Consider the following 17,001-nt stretch of genomic DNA (forward strand, 5'->3'; position numbering starts at 1 on the left):
CTGCTAGCCAGAGTGAACATTCTTTTAACAGCATACTTTGGTGTCCTTTTTTAAAGAATGGACATTGAAAAAGTTAAAAATGTGTTACTTCGTAGGCACTGATGTATGGAAAATACACTTTGTGTTTTTATATATTGTAAGCTGGAAATGTCTTTTGAGTCACATATAGATTTATGCTCGACAAACACTGAACAGTCTGTGAAGAATGGAAAACCTCATGACCAACAATTCTGATGAATACAATTCAAATATATGCTGCAATACTAATTTGCTTGTTAAATTAATTACTCTGAAATCCTTTGGTTGTCAGGTACCAAAATAGTTTTGAAGTTAGAGAATTGCTTTCCCACTTAATTCTTGTGGGTGGCCCAATTCCCCATGATATTCACAGCTGAGAAGTATTTTTTTAATACATTTTTATCTCAAGTGATAATCAGGAGCAAATTAAATCTGGTCTTACACCAAAAAAAAAAAAAAATATATGCAAACCACTCGGTGACTTCAGACTGTAGGTCTGCAAGACGTAGGCTTAACTCCACATCTCGAATGCTGCTTTTGTATGCTATCACCTCTGTAACAGACTGAAATATGTCTATCATTACATCAAGATTGCCCAGTCCAATGACCATCTAATCTAATCAACACAGGATGGCCTGGCCTAATGAGTTTCAGATGCAGTGCTTCTAAAGTCAGTCAATAGTAATAATTTAAAGAAACTTCATTCCAACAAATTGAATATAAAAGTCTTTGTATCATATGCAGAAGTTTACAAAAAGCACTTTAAGGATGTCTGGTCAAAACTATTGTCAGAAGATTCCAAAGCCCATACATTTTGTCCCAGCGTAATTATGACAGCTACAATAAAAGCAGTAAAAAGCAAGACAAGCAAATCTTGGTCTTTCTTAAATGATTATAACCTCATTCCCTGGGGGAATAGGTAATGAAAAGATGTTACAGGTTGTGCTTGTTTTTAGACAGATGTCATCTGGGACCATATGCTACAGGAGTTTCAGATTTTTTCATTATCATCAGTGTTGATTTTCTTAAATGCGACTGGGCTTGCTTGTTTCAAAGAAGTCTTAGAAACATCTGTGTGCATGGTAGACATGGCTATTGTCTCATAGTCATCATCCCGAGACCGGAAATCACAAAAGTTAAAGAAGAACTGCAAGTCTCTCTGGAAATTTTTGTTCAGAAATCCATAAAATATGGGGTTGACACAAGTGGAAATCATTGCTGTAAGGTGGCACAGCAGGAATAACAGATTGTGGTTGCACGTAGCAATGATCTGATGATTCCAATCAAACACAGTGTTAAAGATGGTAAGGGGTAGCCAGCAGACTGCAAACGCTACTACGATGGACAACAGCATGATGTTGATTCTTTTGGTTTCACTGGACCTGTATTTATTGTCTCTCATCTTGTCCATCATGTTGTTTCTCCTTTTTAAGCGTATATATATCTACAGAGAGGGGAAAAAGAAAAGTTCAAATAGAACCACGAATTTAATATGGAATTCTGTGGAAAGAAGGTTAAAATGGAAGCAGTAGGGGGAAACGTTTTCTTACCTTGAAGTAGCAAATAAATATAAAACAGAGTGGGCCAAAATACTGCAGCATCAAGAGGAGAGTTGTATAAGATAATCTATGGGAGTCCGATGGAAACTTATCAAAGCACACGTATTTGTCCTTGAATGCGTCAAGTGTTACATTCTGGAACGGCTCATCTGTCAATACTTGATAGACGAGGAAAGGTAGAGAAGAAACCACAGCAAGAACCCAAATGACAGCAATACCTACATAAGCATGTCTGTTACTGGGTCTCCACCCTCGCGGGTTGATTATCAGCTGATGGCGCTCCACAGCAATGAGAACCAGAGAGAAAATGGACACGGTGATTGAAACACATTGCACAAAAGGATTCAACTTGCACATTGCCTCACCAAAAACCCAGTGGTCCATTAAGGTGTAGACAAATGTGAAAGGGAGACACATGATGGCAACAAGCAAGTCTGAGAAGGAAAGGTTCACAATCAGGATATTGGTAACATTTCTCATCTCCTTTTGTTTCAAGATGATTATAATTAAGGCCAGGTTTCCGGAGACCCCAAGAATAATTACAGCTCCATAAGCGAGAGCTAATGTAAATATCATGGCCAAGGGCAGATGACAATCATCGCTTTCAAAAGCCAAAAACTGGGAATTCTCTGAAAAATTACAGAAGATTGAATGATTTTCAACCTGGGAAAATAATGTTGAATTCATTTTGATTGGTTTGGTTGTTATAGATTACACTAGACAAATGGAAAATATGTTTCTTCAAAGCAGATCAAATGTTCAGCTTTTTCTTAATTCTCCATATTGCAATCCATTTCTCAAAATTATTCTGAATTCTTCATTCCCTTGAAATGAACAATCTGTAAAGAGAAAATGACCAATGGCATTACTAATTTTATTCAGAGCAGTCAGTATAAATTCTGACTCACAGTACTGTTTTAAGTGAAGATATTGAAATAAATAAACAAATGTAATCTGTAAAAACATCTTTTTAAAATAGCAGAAACAGTGCAAACATTTTTTAAAAAACAATTCTAATATTTTTAATTGGACTTGCAATTACTACATTTTAATTCAGCAAAATGTGGTAGTCTGTAAATTAGTAAGGTGTGTGTAAATCTTACCCCCAAAAGTTTTATAGAAACCAATGTTACAGATTCCTAAACATTATAAAAATATGATTATGGAAAAAAATAATGCACAGATTAACACATAAGCTATGAAATAATGAAAAACAACAATAAAAATTTCCCTTATTCTTCCTCCTACTATAGAAATGAACTAATTCATTAAGTTGTACTAAAAACTCCACCATATACTGAACTGCTCTTTAAGGCAGACATTATTTAGCACAAGTATATGCAAAAGGGGATCATCAATACAGTGAAATATCAGAAACCTTTGTCACTACAAAGAGCTGATATCCAAGATATATAAAGAACTCCTCAAACTCAACACACACAAAACAGATAATCACGTCAAAAAATGGGCAGAAGATATGAACAGACACTTCTCCAAAGAAGACATACAAATGGCTAACAAACAGATGAAAAAATGTTCATCATAATTAGCCATCAGGGAGATTCAAATCAAAACCACATTGAGATACCACCTTACACTAGTTAGAATGGCCAAAATTAACAAGACAGTAAATAACATGTGTTGGAGAGGATGTGGAGAAAGGGGAACTCTCTTACACCATTGGTGGGAATGCAAGTTTCCACCCTTTGGAAACAGTGTGGAGATTCCTTAAGAAATTAAAAATAGAGCTTCCCTATGACCCTGCAATTTCACTACTGGGTATTTACCCCAAAGATACAGATGTAGTGAAAAGAAGGGCCATCTGTACCCTAATGTTCATAGTAGCAATGGCCACAGTCGCTGAACTGCGGAAAGAACCAAGATGCCCTTCAACGGATGAATGGATAAAGATTTGGTCCAGGGTGCCTGGGTGGCTCAGTGGGTTAAAGCCTCTGCCTTTGGCTCAGGTCATGATCCCAGGGTCCTGGGATCAAGCCCCGCATCGGGCTCTCTGCTCCGCAGGGAGACAGCTTCCCTTCCTCTCTCTCTCTGCCTACTTGTGATCTCTGTCTGTCAAATAAATAAATTAAAAAAAAAAAAAACAAAAAAAAAAAAAAAAAAAGATATGGTCCATATATACAATGGAGTATTATGCCTCCATCAGAAAGGATGAATACCCAACTTCTTTATCAACATGGATGGGACTGGACGAGATTATGCTGAGTGAAGTAAGTCAAGCAGAGAGAGTCAATTATCATATGGTTTCACTTACTTGTGGAGCATAAGCAATAACACAGGACATTGGGAGACGGAGCAAAGACATGAGTTGGGGGAAACTGAGGGGGAGACAAACCATGAGAGACTCTGGACTCTGAGAAACAAACTGAAGGTTTTGGAGGGGAGTGGGTGGGGGGTTGGGTGAGGCTGGTGGTGGGTATTAAGGAGGGCACGTATTGCATGGAGCACTGGGTGTGGTGCAAACAATGAATGCTGGAACACTGAAAAGAAATAAAATAGATTGGAAAAAAAAAAAAAACCAACAACAACAAAAAAAACCCCTTTGTCATATGAAGGACTGTGGAAGGGATAGAAGACGTTTAATCCAGAAAAGACTAGGAATGGTATAGACGTCTTCTCATATTTGAATGGGTAGCATGTACCCTAGGGAACTGGGCTTAAAATATCATACCTAACTTTACAAGTAAGAAATAGGACCAGGGAAAGTATAACACAGTGTGTATTAAAAATAAAACAAAACAAATTTCACATAATTATGAGGAACAAAAGTTTAATGAAATAAAATCAACTGCCTGCAGAACTCTGGGATGCTCCATACACAAGAGTTTGCAGCTACCATATGAAAGACTTTTGGGGAGCTCTTACATTGTGTGGGAGATTTAAATGGCTATAACAGAAATTCCTTCTACCTTTAAGGTTCTAGGATTTTAATACATCAGCAGTTTTCAAAGGATTTCTAAGGTTTTATACATGTAAATACCCTCCCTCCCCACTGGACTGTATACTGATACAAGGCAGGGACCTACATGTTTGGGGTAATTTTGATCTTTCACAGCATTTTGTGATACAAAGACTCTTTTCTAACCAACAAGAGAAATTACAGACAGTGGTTTTTAGAGATGAAAAGCTCCTTTTAAAAAAATCTGATTTCCGGGGCGCCTGGGTGGCTCAGTGGGTTAAGCCGCTGCCTTCGGCTCAGGTCGTGATCTCGGGGTCCTGGGATCGAGTCCCACATCGGGCTCTCTGCTCGGCAGGAAGCCTGCTTCCCTCTCTCTCTCTCTGCCTGCCTCTCCGTCTACTTGTGATCTCTCTCTCTGTCAAATAAATAAATAACATCTTTAAAAAAAATCTGATTTCCTCCAGTTTGCTAAATAAATATATGAGATTCAGGGTTTCTTATGTTAATTAACAGGCCATTGTGCCTGTGTTAAGAAAGGGAATTGCATTTATTTCTTTTTTTATATGAGAATAAAGAAAATCATGCAGATTTACTTCCACTTCAAAGGAGATAAGAAATTTAGTGAACATTTGCCTTTTAAGAGGCACATCTAATGAAAATTTCCTTGAGTGCTTTCGCTTTCTAGAATATGAGGTGTTTTTTATTATAAAAACACAACTTGGCTTCAGAAAACTGAAGAATAAAAATAAAGGTTTCTGGGTACCTGGGTGGCTCAGTGGGTTAAAGCCTCTGCCTTCGGCTCCGGTCATGATCCCAGCGTCCTGGGATGGAGCCCCACATAGGGCTCTCTGCTCAGCAGAGAGCCTGCTTCCTCCTCTCTCTCTCTCTCTCTCTCTCTCTCTCTCTCTGCCTGCCTTTCTGCCTACTTGTGATCTCTATCTGTCAAATAAATAAATAAAATCTTAAAAAAAATACATTTAAAAAAATAAAGGTTTCTAACATTTAGTGAGAATGGAAGAATTAAGACTAGGAATGATTTCAAGTGTAAACTTTTTGTTTGTTTTTCCTTTCTTTTCTTTTCTTTCTTTTTTTTTTTTTTTTTTTGTAATTATGTTATGTTAGTTACCATACAGTGTAAACGTTTTTAGAAGTATGGCTCTCCCTTCCTCTGTGCAACAACCAATACATAATGGCTCCTGAACTCATGCAGCCATCACCCTTTATCTCTCAAGAATGCCAAAGGCATGGGGTACGTGGTTGGCTCAGTCCGTTAAGCATCTGCCTTCAACTCAGGTCATGACCCCAGGGTTCAGGGATTGAATCCCACATAGGCTCCCAGCTCACAGAGAGTCTGCTTCTCCCTCTTCCACTCCCCCTGCTTGTGATCTCTCTTTCTGTGTCAAATAAATGCTAAAGGCAGAGAGAATAATCTTCTCAGTGTCTGAGAACGAACCTTGAAGAAGTAAGTAATAATCTAACATTTCTTTACAAATTCCTCACTGAAGAATTCAAGAAAATTTTCCCATCATACCTCATATTCGTGTTGCTGTCAAGTTATTCAACATGACTTATTAGTTAATTGTGAGTTTCTCTTCATTATTTAAAGTAAAACTAGCTTGATTGGAAAGTGCATCCTCTTTATCCCACAACTTCTCATGGCTCCCTGTCACTACACACACCAGAGAAATAAGTATCCTGGAAAAAGACACTATGAGTACATTCCTCAGCCTAACACTTAAAGACCTCTACATTTTGCTTCCCTTTGCCTTTCACTTCCTGCCCCAAGAGCCCCATGGTGAATGCTCTGTTCCAAGTGGGTCAGTGTCTTCACAGTACACCAAGTGCCCCCCAGCCTGTTTTAGCTTCTGCATTCATCTCTGTCTCTGCCATTGCTCTTGCTGGGTACTCTATCTCATCACCAATTCAAATGCTACCCATCTTTCAAAGCACCATTTAGTGCCCCTGAATCTTTAACAGGCTCGTCCCAATTACTCTATAATCTTTTTAAGGTAGGTAGTGTATATACCTCATAACACCTTCCAAATACTAGATTTAGAACAAAAATGTGTTGACTGACATTGTAGGCTCATGGCTGGAATAGTACATTCTTGTGTGAATTAATCCTAACATCAATAACTGAATTCTGTCATAGTCCTTTTACATGGCTGATGGATACTAATTACAATACTCACTATATTAGGTCAGGTATTTAAGGGGAAATATTCCATTTCCATGTTTATAAAAAAGGAATTGTTTCTGAAAGAAAATTCATTCATCCAGTAAATATTTATTGAACACTTAGTTTGTGTCAGGCATGGTTTTAGTGGAGACAACAGTGACCTTCTCTTTGAGTTTCTAGTCTTGTGGACAAAGAAAGCCAAGAAAAAATAAATTGGCAAAAGGGAAAGTATGGCAGATGGTAAGTGTTACACAGAAAAAGCAACGAAGGGGAACTGGGGTTGTTGGAAGTTACACTTTGTTACTGGGTGGTAAGGAAGGCCTCTGCTTGTCTGAAAAGATGGCATATGAACTAAGACTTGAAAGTGGTGAGTGAGGAAGCCATGTAGATATGTCAGGGACTGCATCCCATGTGAAAAGAACAAACATAAAATCCTTAAGGCTGGAGTGTTCCTGGTATGCTAAAGAGCAATGAGAAGTGCAATAAATAAGGGAGAGACTAGTAGAAAGTTAATTAGAAAGGGTAAACTGAAGAGGAACAGATTACATTAAGGACTTATTCCATGGGACAGTTTGACTTTTTCTTGGGAAAGATGAGGAATCACTGGAGAGTTTTTGGTAAAGGCATGAAGTTATATGGCTTGTTTTAAATGTTACTCTATTTGCTGTTTTCAACAGACTTAAGATAGGAAAGAGAAGAAGGAGAGAGATTCATTAAGAGACTAATACAATAATCCAGATTAGAGATAATGGAGGCACGGACTAAAGTGTTTACCGTGGAAAGGAAGAAAAATAGAAATTTTAAACCCACTGACTTATTTTGACAAATCCCAATACATAATACAGTGTGTGGGCTACAAAGGCAGTTTCTTATGGTTTTAGGTGAATACTGAAATTCAACTCTGACACCTTTGAAATTATATTTGATGGACACGCTCTGGTAAGGAACAGTAGTCTTTCTACTAAGTAGATGTTAAGTTAGCTATACAGAAAATGTAAACTAATTTTTTTTAAGTATTTGCAAAGCTTCCTTTTCTAAGTGCATATATGATAGTCATTCTAGTTTGGTAAAACAGTTCTGCATTGGATAAAATGTGTATTTTCAGCCTACCTTAGTATAACTTCAAGAAAGAATAGTTGTCAGAAAATAATACTGAGAAGGAATTTATATACATTATCTTTTGAAAGGAAAATAATTTGATAGTTACCATCCCGATATTTAAAATAAGATATGCAACTACAGACACTGCAAAAATTAAAGCTTGTTAAATCTCAATATAGCTGTTATGAGCAATTAGAGACAAAATAGAGATACTACATGCATCAATAGTTGGAAACTTGGTCCCCTTTCAAAGGGAAATTTCCTTCTCCTTTCCAAAGAGAATGCTGGCCTTTCACTGCTTGCCTTTCTTAGTGCTGTCACTACCTGAAAATACAAGTTGCTGGTCGTAGTCTGCAGCAGATACATTTTTTCATACCTCAGAACTGTCTGTTCACCTTACTTGTTTTGGAAAAGAAATGCCAGCCTTGTTACACGCAGCCTCCCAAAGTTACTGCTAGTTTATCTGTGTGATTACGTAATCCTGTTTCTTCCTCCCCTGGTTCAACGACAGCTGCCTTAAAATGATAAGGGAAGACTCAGAATGCAGTAGTCACCCCCCGAAAAGCACTCACGCTTTAGTCATAGGTGGGCAGCTGGGCTGGATCTCTTTCTGCTCTCTTCTTCACCAGGGAAGCATTCTAGAGTCTTAGGACTGCCAGATACTGCTTCTACATTTCTGTGCAGGTAGAGACAGGCAGGCTCTGCACGCCCCCCTGCCTGCGTGTCACCTAGTGAGTTAGGCTTTTGCACAGGATCCAGGTGGGCATGACAAATCTGAGCACTCTGGGGTGGGGAGGGGGGTGAGAAGGAAAGAAAAAGTAAAAATAAATGTCAAAACACACTCCCTCTCTGCCTTCCCCTAGGTTTTTCTGTGCTCCAGCACTTGGCAGAGAAAGAAATGGCATGGTTCAATCAAAATTCCTATTGGCATTCTTACATGCCCACCTTTTTCATATTGTGTAACTAGGTGAATTGCCCCAAATTTTCCTCATCCTTAACCGTCCCGCCCTCCCCACCCCCCACGCCTTCACAAACACCCGTTTGCCACCCATCTATCAAGGAACATCTCTACCTATGATGATGAGACTGGCAAACAAAAGCATCCAAACCAATCAAAAATTTTTAAAAAGGGGCAGAGTCCAAACACAGTTCTCTGTGACAAACATCAGTTCTTAGAACATTCGCCTCTCCAGTCTACCTGGAGACCAGCGGAACACTCTTAAACCACCTGTACCTCTAGTCCATACCCGATATCCTCATCTTGCCAGGTTCCGTCATCGCTGTTCTAAAAGCAGCTGAAGAGTTCAATGATTGAAAGAATACGGCTCAAGGTGTACTACCAGGGCGCACAGACTGGACGGGTCAGCACCGAGAGAGAGGGGCTCCTTTCCTGGCCAGATACGCGGAACCCACAAGTGTCCGGGGCAGACCGTGCCTGTGCTCAGGTCCGCGACCCCCCAGGCAAGCCCGCGCCTTCGCCGGCTCCCTGCGGAACACGTGCGGCGCGAGGGGGACCAAGGTGGACCGCCCGCCAAACCCCCCCATTCACCAGACCATCCCAGCGACCCGTTCCTCGGCTCAAACTCCAGCGCGGCCGCCTGGGCAGCCAGCTCCGGAAAAATGCCAAAGATAAGGGAGGTCAGGGAAAGACGGTCTTAGGAGAACCCCAAGTGGGGAGAACTCGTACCCCGGTGAAGCCTTGGGGCAGCAGGGTGTGCGGATGCCGCCAACTCCCGGTTCCTAACGTCGGCTCGCATCCACGGGCAGCAGTCCCGGAGCGGTCTGATCCTCTGCAACACCTTGCGACCTGCCTGCACCGAGAGCCCAAGGGAAAGGCCAGCCGCGCCCCACCTCAGTTTCCCAGAGTCAATTTCGGGCACTCGCACGTTTTTTTCTTCCTCTCTCATCCTTCACGCCATCAATGAGAGATTTCCCAAAAAGTCCCTTAAAAGGTGCAAACTTGAAACTTACCCTCCGTTGGATTCGTCTTTTCCGCCCGTTTACGAAAGCGGGAAGAACGGTAACGGAAGGGAGCAGAGAGGGGAGAAAAGATCCGCTGGTATTTCTCCTGCTCAAATCCTAAAGATTGATGAAGATAGGAAGAGACGCCCCCTTAAAGCCGAACTCCACCTCATCCCCGGATCACGTGACGGCGCCCCGCGAGTAGCGCCCGATGCTCCCCCCGCAGCCACCCCGGCCTGGATGTCCACCTCTGGGGCGCGTTGCCTAGGAATTCTGGAAAGAAGGGCAATTAAACATATCCGCACATTGTTCGACACAGACGCACGGAACAGAGGAAAGTAAGCGCTCATCCGCACACTCCTCGACTCCCGGGAAGGCGAGACGCTTTTAGGAGGCTCTTCCAAAGTCGGAGCCGCTGTGTGTCCCTTTGTTTGCGGGTCAGTGCCATCTTGTGGCCGAAGTTATAACCGGCTGAAAAGCGGGAGCGGCCGCGGAACTCCAGAATGAAAGGGATTGGTATTTGGGAGAAAAGGAAGCGTGGAAGTCACCGCAACCATGCCACTAATAGGTTTCTCCCTTTCTTTTGTGACGTTTGTATATTTCTCAGACCAGTGCTGAGAAGGCTTTCCCCCATTTTAAAAGGGAACAAAGAGAAGACCTTATTAAAAAAAAAAAAAAATAGGTAGCAAATCTCGGAGGAGATAGCCTGACCCTGCAGTCCTTTCTGTCCACTGAGAAAATGCCGTCAGGTTTGTTCCCAGTGCCTAGCTGCATTTTTTAGGGGAGCACGATGAACGGAACATTTCCCTACTGGTCAAAAAGAGTCAATGCCATTTCCTCGGAGCTTAGTCTACTGCTGTACTGAACGTTATGAAGGAAAGAATGGCATGTACACAAGAGGACCTTGACAGTGGCAAACCCATCATGGTGCCGGGGGATTCTGGATAATTACTGATACACTGATCTTAGATGTTTTGCATAGTTGTGTTCCACTTTGAAAAACCAAAGTTGTGTATTTCACAAACACATGCACACAATAATTGTTTACTGGTGAGGATGAATACAACTTCTTCCAAATCAAGCTGCCAGAAAATAAAAAGTGTTCCTAATAAAGATAAACAACACTGCCTAGGATATGCGCAGAATAACAACTATGATCGCATTCTGTCTTCAAACTAAAACAAAACAAAATTTCAAGGAAAATGGAATGACCTGAACTTCACACTGTTAAAAAATGTTTTCTTTCTCTGGCTATTAGGCAAAATAAACACTATTTAAAGTGCAGTATAAGTCATAGCTGGTTTATTTATACAGTGATATAAACATTTCTGGGGTTTTTTTCCACAGGAAATATTTCTAAATTATTTGTCATTAGAAATATTTTTATACACTTGAAAAGGGAAAGAATTAAAATATCATGCTCATATAATAAGTGAACTACAATAATAGATGTGAGCATACATTTTACAAAATCCTACTACTGGTTAAACAGTAAAATGTCATATATATTTTCTTTTTAAGTTCTTTTCTTTCTTCTTCTTTTTTTTAACCAAGGACAAAAATATAAAGCCTAATTTAGGAACTTCAGTTTTTTAAAGAGCAATAACTCTTTAGATTTCTTGTTGCCTTCTGTCTACTCCATTCCCTCAAGTCACATTCTGAGAAGCAAGTTTGCCCCAAGGTTCTGATATCACATTGACTGTTCTCAGTCTACTGCAAGAATTAAAAATTAAGTTATCTAATTTTCTTTGAGGAATACATTTTTATGTAGCATTTTTACTATGTCAGCAAATATTTTAGAGTTGAGTATGTAATCTGGACTCATTAGACACTTTTTTTTCTGTATTTTCCAAGAATGTTAATAAAGGCATGTCTATAATAATGCTTAAACTACTGTGGCTCATGTAGTTTACCATTTTAATAACTGAATTGTTATAAATTGTCACCCATAAGGCAAATTTATAAAGCTGCATTCTTGAAGTATTAAATATCAAATACCAATCTTTGAAAGATCATTGGTCTCAAAGACTTTTCTATGTCAAATTTTGTGGTACAAAAAGAAGTTTCAAAATGTTCAACAACAGCAACAAATTGTATAATTCTCAAGAAATATCATTTATTAAGTACTGTTCCACAGTGTAAAACACAAATAAAATTTTTTAAATTGTAAAATAAAAAAAATTCAACATATATAATAATCAAATACACCATAAGATCCTCTTATAATGTAATCTTATGGAAGGTTTGACATAAAGTAATCTGAGTTCCTCAGAAGACATGTGCTAAAGAGTAATCTGAATTCCTCAAAAGATATACTAAAAAGAATATATGTATGAAATAAAGATAACTTCTTTTTCTACTGTTTAATGAACAGCCAATTGCATACTTTCTTATTTGGGATTCAAGCTAGATAAAACCTCATCTTTGCTAAGGAGAGAGAACTTTTTTCCATTTCATGTATTTCTTTCTGAAATTTCATTGCCATCTGGCCTATAAGCCATGACTAAGAGAATTAAATTAATGACCTGTTCTCATGTGCTCTTGGGCAAGTCTTTTTTTCTATCATTTAAACAGAAGAATAGGCTCTACTCATTAAATCTCTATAGACCTTAGTTTTATCATCTAAAACATTGTCTGGCTCTTTAAATAGCATGATTCAATGACTGCATAGATAAAAGTGTATCACTATATTTGCTGATAGAATTTATCCATTGTACCTTCTTTTTTGGTCTCCTGATAAATTTCTGCTGCAACGGTTAAAGATTCTAAAATGCTATTAGGCTCGATACAGGAAAGTTGTCATAAATTATGACTCAGAAAAATCTTGATAGACATTTACACTACATATGAAAACTACAAAGTGGATGCCTCTGAAGGAAAAAATTCCATTGGGGTAAAACTTAATATGAACCATGTTGGTGAATCAGTTCATATTCTACGCATTAATTAGGTGCTAGTTTTTCCTTCTTTCTGTAACTTACTTATTGTATTTATTTGAATCAGTGATGTCACAGAATATAGATCACAACATTATTTTATGGACCACTGAAGAAGAAAGAAAATGCTTCCAGTAAATCAATGACACATAACCAATTGTAAATGAATCTCAAAGTTAGAGTACTATAATATTTTTTTTTAAATCCTCATCTTAGAACCAATGAAATACGGGAGGTAAAGAGTTTTGACTAAATTGCTTAATATAATCAAATGGTCAATACAATCACTTAATTCAATTGTCTTTTAAGAATTAACTTGCAGAAAGAAGTAACAATTTAGTTAAAATGTTAGTATACAAGTAGGTAGGCAAGCAATTCAATTACCTCCTTTGTGTAGAGAAACTAAGTAGTATTTATGGATTTGTTCTTGATTTGAAATGAGAATGCACTTCAAGAAAGTTCTCATTTCATTACATAGACTACAAATTCAGAGCATTTGTTTTAAAACTGTCAGAATAAGACTCTAGAGGACTAGGGTCTTAAAATTATTTAGTAAATATACAAACATTCTCCTGCAGATCCCACCTTGTCTGACACCCTTTAGACAGTCAACAAAAGTGTAATGTTATTTTACAAAAGTGTCACATTGTGTATTTATTACATGGAATAATGAACAGAGCTTTGTGAATGTTACTATTATTGCTTTTGATGATAATTATTACTATTCCCTTCATATCTCCATACTCAAAGGTATGGAGTGGGAATAGCTGGTGAGAAGGGCAAGTGTGAATGCCGCCTCCAGACCTGCCATCATCTATGACAAATACCTCTGACGGTTCATCTGGCTCCACTTCCACCTCACACCACCCCCACCCCAAAATCTCATCCTTAATATTAGACCCTTTCACAACACAACACAACACAACACAACACAACACAACACAACACAACCCTACAGGCAGCCAATATCAGTAGATCAGACTTGGCTCCGTAATGTAAATCTATGTCACATCCCTGAGATAGGGCAATTTTTCCCAAAGGAAAAATTTAAAAAAGACTCCTATGTCCACATAAACATTACAAACTGGACAAAGGTGGTATGAAATGTTCCTAGGTGTCACTTTGCTTAGGTAAGTTTCCCTTCTTCATTCCTTTGTTTAAAGTCTAGATATTGCTTTTCTTTCCCCAGATACATAGAAATCTAGAAAGAGGATAAATATCCAAGGATGGCTGGGGTATAAACGGACTCTTCCGCACCCAGGAAATTGCTTGACTACTACCCTCTACTAGCATAGCATAAAGATAGAAATCACTGAACTGCACAGATTATTCAAAACTGTAGCTGAGAGACACCTGAGTGGTTCAAACCATTGTCTACCTTTGGCTCAGGCCATGATCCCAGGGTCCTGGGAAGGACTTCTGCATCAGGCTCCCTGTTTGGTGGGGAGTCTGCTTCTCCCTCTCCTTCTGCCACCCCCCCTACTTGTGTTCTCTCCCTCTGACAAATAAAGTCTTAAAACAAAACAAAACAAAACAAAACAAAAAGAACCTTAGGTGAGCCTTAAATATTACCCAGAAATTCTTGGGCTTGAGTGACTTCCGATTTCTCTCCTTTTAGAAGATACTTCGAATTGTCCCCCTTCTCTCCCAGTCTCCTATCTCATACCCTCAGTTTCAATAGACTCCTCCTCCCTTCTAAGTAAAAACCATAGAGCACTTACTCCCTCATTTCTACATCCCTCATTTCAGCAGTGACTCCTCTGTCCCAGCTGTTTCAACCCCCAGGCTTTGAGTCAGCCTAGGCCAGAGTTTTCCCAGCAGACACCCCAAACACCATGTGACAGAGACAAGCCACCACCACTGTGCTCTCCCACTCAATCCATGAACATAAAATTCATGAGTGAGTTGTTGTTTTATTCCACTAAATTTAGGAGGTTTGTTACAAAATAATATAACTATAACACCAGTTTATTTAACAATTCAGTTTTCTTGGTGAAACAATAAAATGAAAATAAAAATAAAATTGCTCTTTCTTGCATTGTAACTCCCTCACCCATGTCATAGTTTCTGTAGCTGTGTTCTCTTTCCTGGTAACTTCTCCAAAAACAAACATTTACTATCCCCATATTTGCTCCTCAAATATGGCCCACCTGAAACCATCTCTGCCATGACACCAATGATCAAAGCCAGTGGAAACAATTCAGATATTATTATATTTATTCTTTATGTTGAGTTTGACTCTCTTGACCATCCTGTGCTCTTGGAATTTTCTTTTCCTTTGACTTCATGAACTCCACACTTCAGGCTTTCCTTGCTCCTTATTAGATGTTCCTCAGTTTTCTCTCCTAGGTTCTGCTGTCTCCCTCTACTTCTGAGGTGTTTCCCTCCTTAGGATCCTGCTATATAAACAGGCCTGAAATAGCACCTGTGTATTAGCCTAAAATGGCCCCCATATTGTTTTCTTCTTCACACAGCAGGCTGGGACTAATAGCCCAAAGCCAGACAGCACCAAACTCAAATTCCCACACATCTAATTGCTTTAAATGTAAGCTAAACAGATATGCTTTAACCAGTTACAGCCCATCTACTTTTCATACCCTGAGAAACTGCACCCATCATCTGTTAACCAGAGATAAGACAAATCCTGTTGCCATAAAAGACAGCAAATTATTGCTGAGCTTTGGCGCTCTCTGAACCAAGTCTCCCCACTTTGCTACTGATATCACCTAGGCAAGTGAACTCACTCTCTATTTCCCCCTTCTCCCCCAGAACCCCCTGTCCTATCTCCCTTCTGGATGGTAGCCCCATGCTGTTGTCTTTGGAAGATCTCTTGTCTGGAGAAACTTCCCCTGTCATGCAACCCTGTCCAAGACCACCCCCCAAAAGCTTGTGTGTTACTGCCTTTTGTGGTCCTATCTTTTCCCTGATTGACCTGAAATCCCCAAATTTACGAGAGACCTCATTCTTAATCTTCTCTCTCTCTTTTTTTTAACCTTAATGCATAATCATACCCTCTGTCACCAATTACCTGTCTGTAGGCTCACAATTCTACACATCTCCATCTAAAGGACAGATACCTTTCAGGTTTCCTTGGCAAATGTGCTTTCCCGTGGCAGGAATCTCAGTCTTGTCATCAAGACTCTCAAGTCATCAAGAATCTCATCATCTCCATCCTTCAAACCAGAATCTAAGAACTGTGCTGTGTTTCTCTCATACTCTTAAATTCAACTGCTCACACATTCCCATTGATTTTATCTCTTAAACATCTCTCCAATGTGTTCCTTTACACCATCAAGCTCTACTTATTTCTTTGCTAAAGGGTCTTTCTGCCTCAGTGGTTTTCACAATGGTCCAGTTACATCCCTCCTCAGTTTAAACAGTCTAATTGCTCTCCAGACCCGTCAAGTGCAATGTCCTTTTAACCAGTATTTTCAGTATCACCCTCCACCACTTCCCACACACTCAGTCACATCACACTATTTTCACTTCTCTGACTGTTAACTTCCTCTCTCACCTTCATGCTATTTCTCCACCTCTTACTTGTCCATCCCTGCCATCTGGGGATTTAACTCTCACCAGTTCCTCAAACCTCAATTCAAGTAGCTTCTTGACTACAAAGCCCTATTTTATTTCTCTCCATATCCCCAAATACCCCCATAGGCTGAATGTGCCTTATTCATATGCCTGCAGTACTCTAAGTTTATTTCTAACATAGGATTTAGTACATCAGATGTAATGAATTGTTTATTTGCACAGACCCACGCTGTGATCTCTGAAAGGCAGTGACTACTTTTTTTCACCTCTTTAAACTTACAGCCTAGAATTCTGTCTGGTAAATCACAAGATACTAAAAAAAGTTCTGTTGAAGGATTGAAGAACAAAGAATAATGTAGGATAATGTAAATTATGAACATCACAAATCAAGCCCATTTGTTCATCTGAAACATTTAAAACTACCTTGGGCATTTTATTTATGATGAATTACTGCTCTTTTATACACACACATTACATATTATATAGCGTATATATAATGTAAATGTAAATTCTACATATGTTTTATACATATATATGCTTACTATATACTTCTCTTGACGATTCTTCTCATTTTAAAAATGTCCTTTATGTGTTAATTCTGCTTTTCTTATTAAGTATAAACTTGAAAAATGAATCCTACTGCCTTTAAAAATGCAGGAGTACCTGGGTGGCTCAGTCGGTTAGGCAACTGCCTTTACCTCAGGTCATGGGTTCTGGGATCAAGCCCTGCATCTGGCTCTCTGCTCAGGGGGAACCTGCTTCTCCCTCTCCCTCTCCCTCTGTGATCTCTCTAGC

At 39.3% G+C, this 17,001-nt stretch overlaps 1 protein-coding gene across 1 annotated transcript; it reads right to left on the reverse strand.

Moving 5' to 3' along the window:
- Window positions 1–946: 946 nt before the first annotated feature.
- LOC111156381 (neuropeptide Y receptor Y1) lies at window positions 947–9,923 on the reverse strand. The gene is made up of 4 exons (XM_022517221.1): window positions 9,746–9,923; window positions 8,347–8,557; window positions 1,569–2,416; window positions 947–1,462 (listed from the first exon to the last, which is right to left on the reverse strand). The coding sequence occupies exons 3-4, from the start codon at window positions 2,262–2,264 to the stop codon at window positions 1,010–1,012; spliced, it is 1,149 nt and encodes a 382-aa protein (XP_022372929.1). The 5' UTR covers window positions 2,265–2,416; window positions 8,347–8,557; window positions 9,746–9,923; the 3' UTR covers window positions 947–1,009.
- Between the last annotated feature and the right edge of the window lie 7,078 nt (window positions 9,924–17,001).

The sequence above is a fragment of the Enhydra lutris genome, unplaced genomic scaffold, assembly GCF_002288905.1.
Source record: "Enhydra lutris kenyoni isolate GAN:26980312 unplaced genomic scaffold, ASM228890v2 scaffoldscaffold3, whole genome shotgun sequence".
In the NCBI taxonomy this organism is placed as follows: Eukaryota; Metazoa; Chordata; class Mammalia; order Carnivora; family Mustelidae; genus Enhydra; species Enhydra lutris.

Bases quoted from the DNA above. Each gene is read 5' to 3' on its own strand.
- LOC111156381 (XM_022517221.1), bottom strand. From the start codon at position 2,264: ATGAATTCAACATTATTTTCCCAGGTTGAAAATCATTCAATCTTCTGT. The intron at 1,463-1,568 runs GTAAGAAAACGT...CCCTCTCTGTAG, and splicing joins TATTTATTTGCTACTTCAAG to ATATATATACGCTTAAAAAG.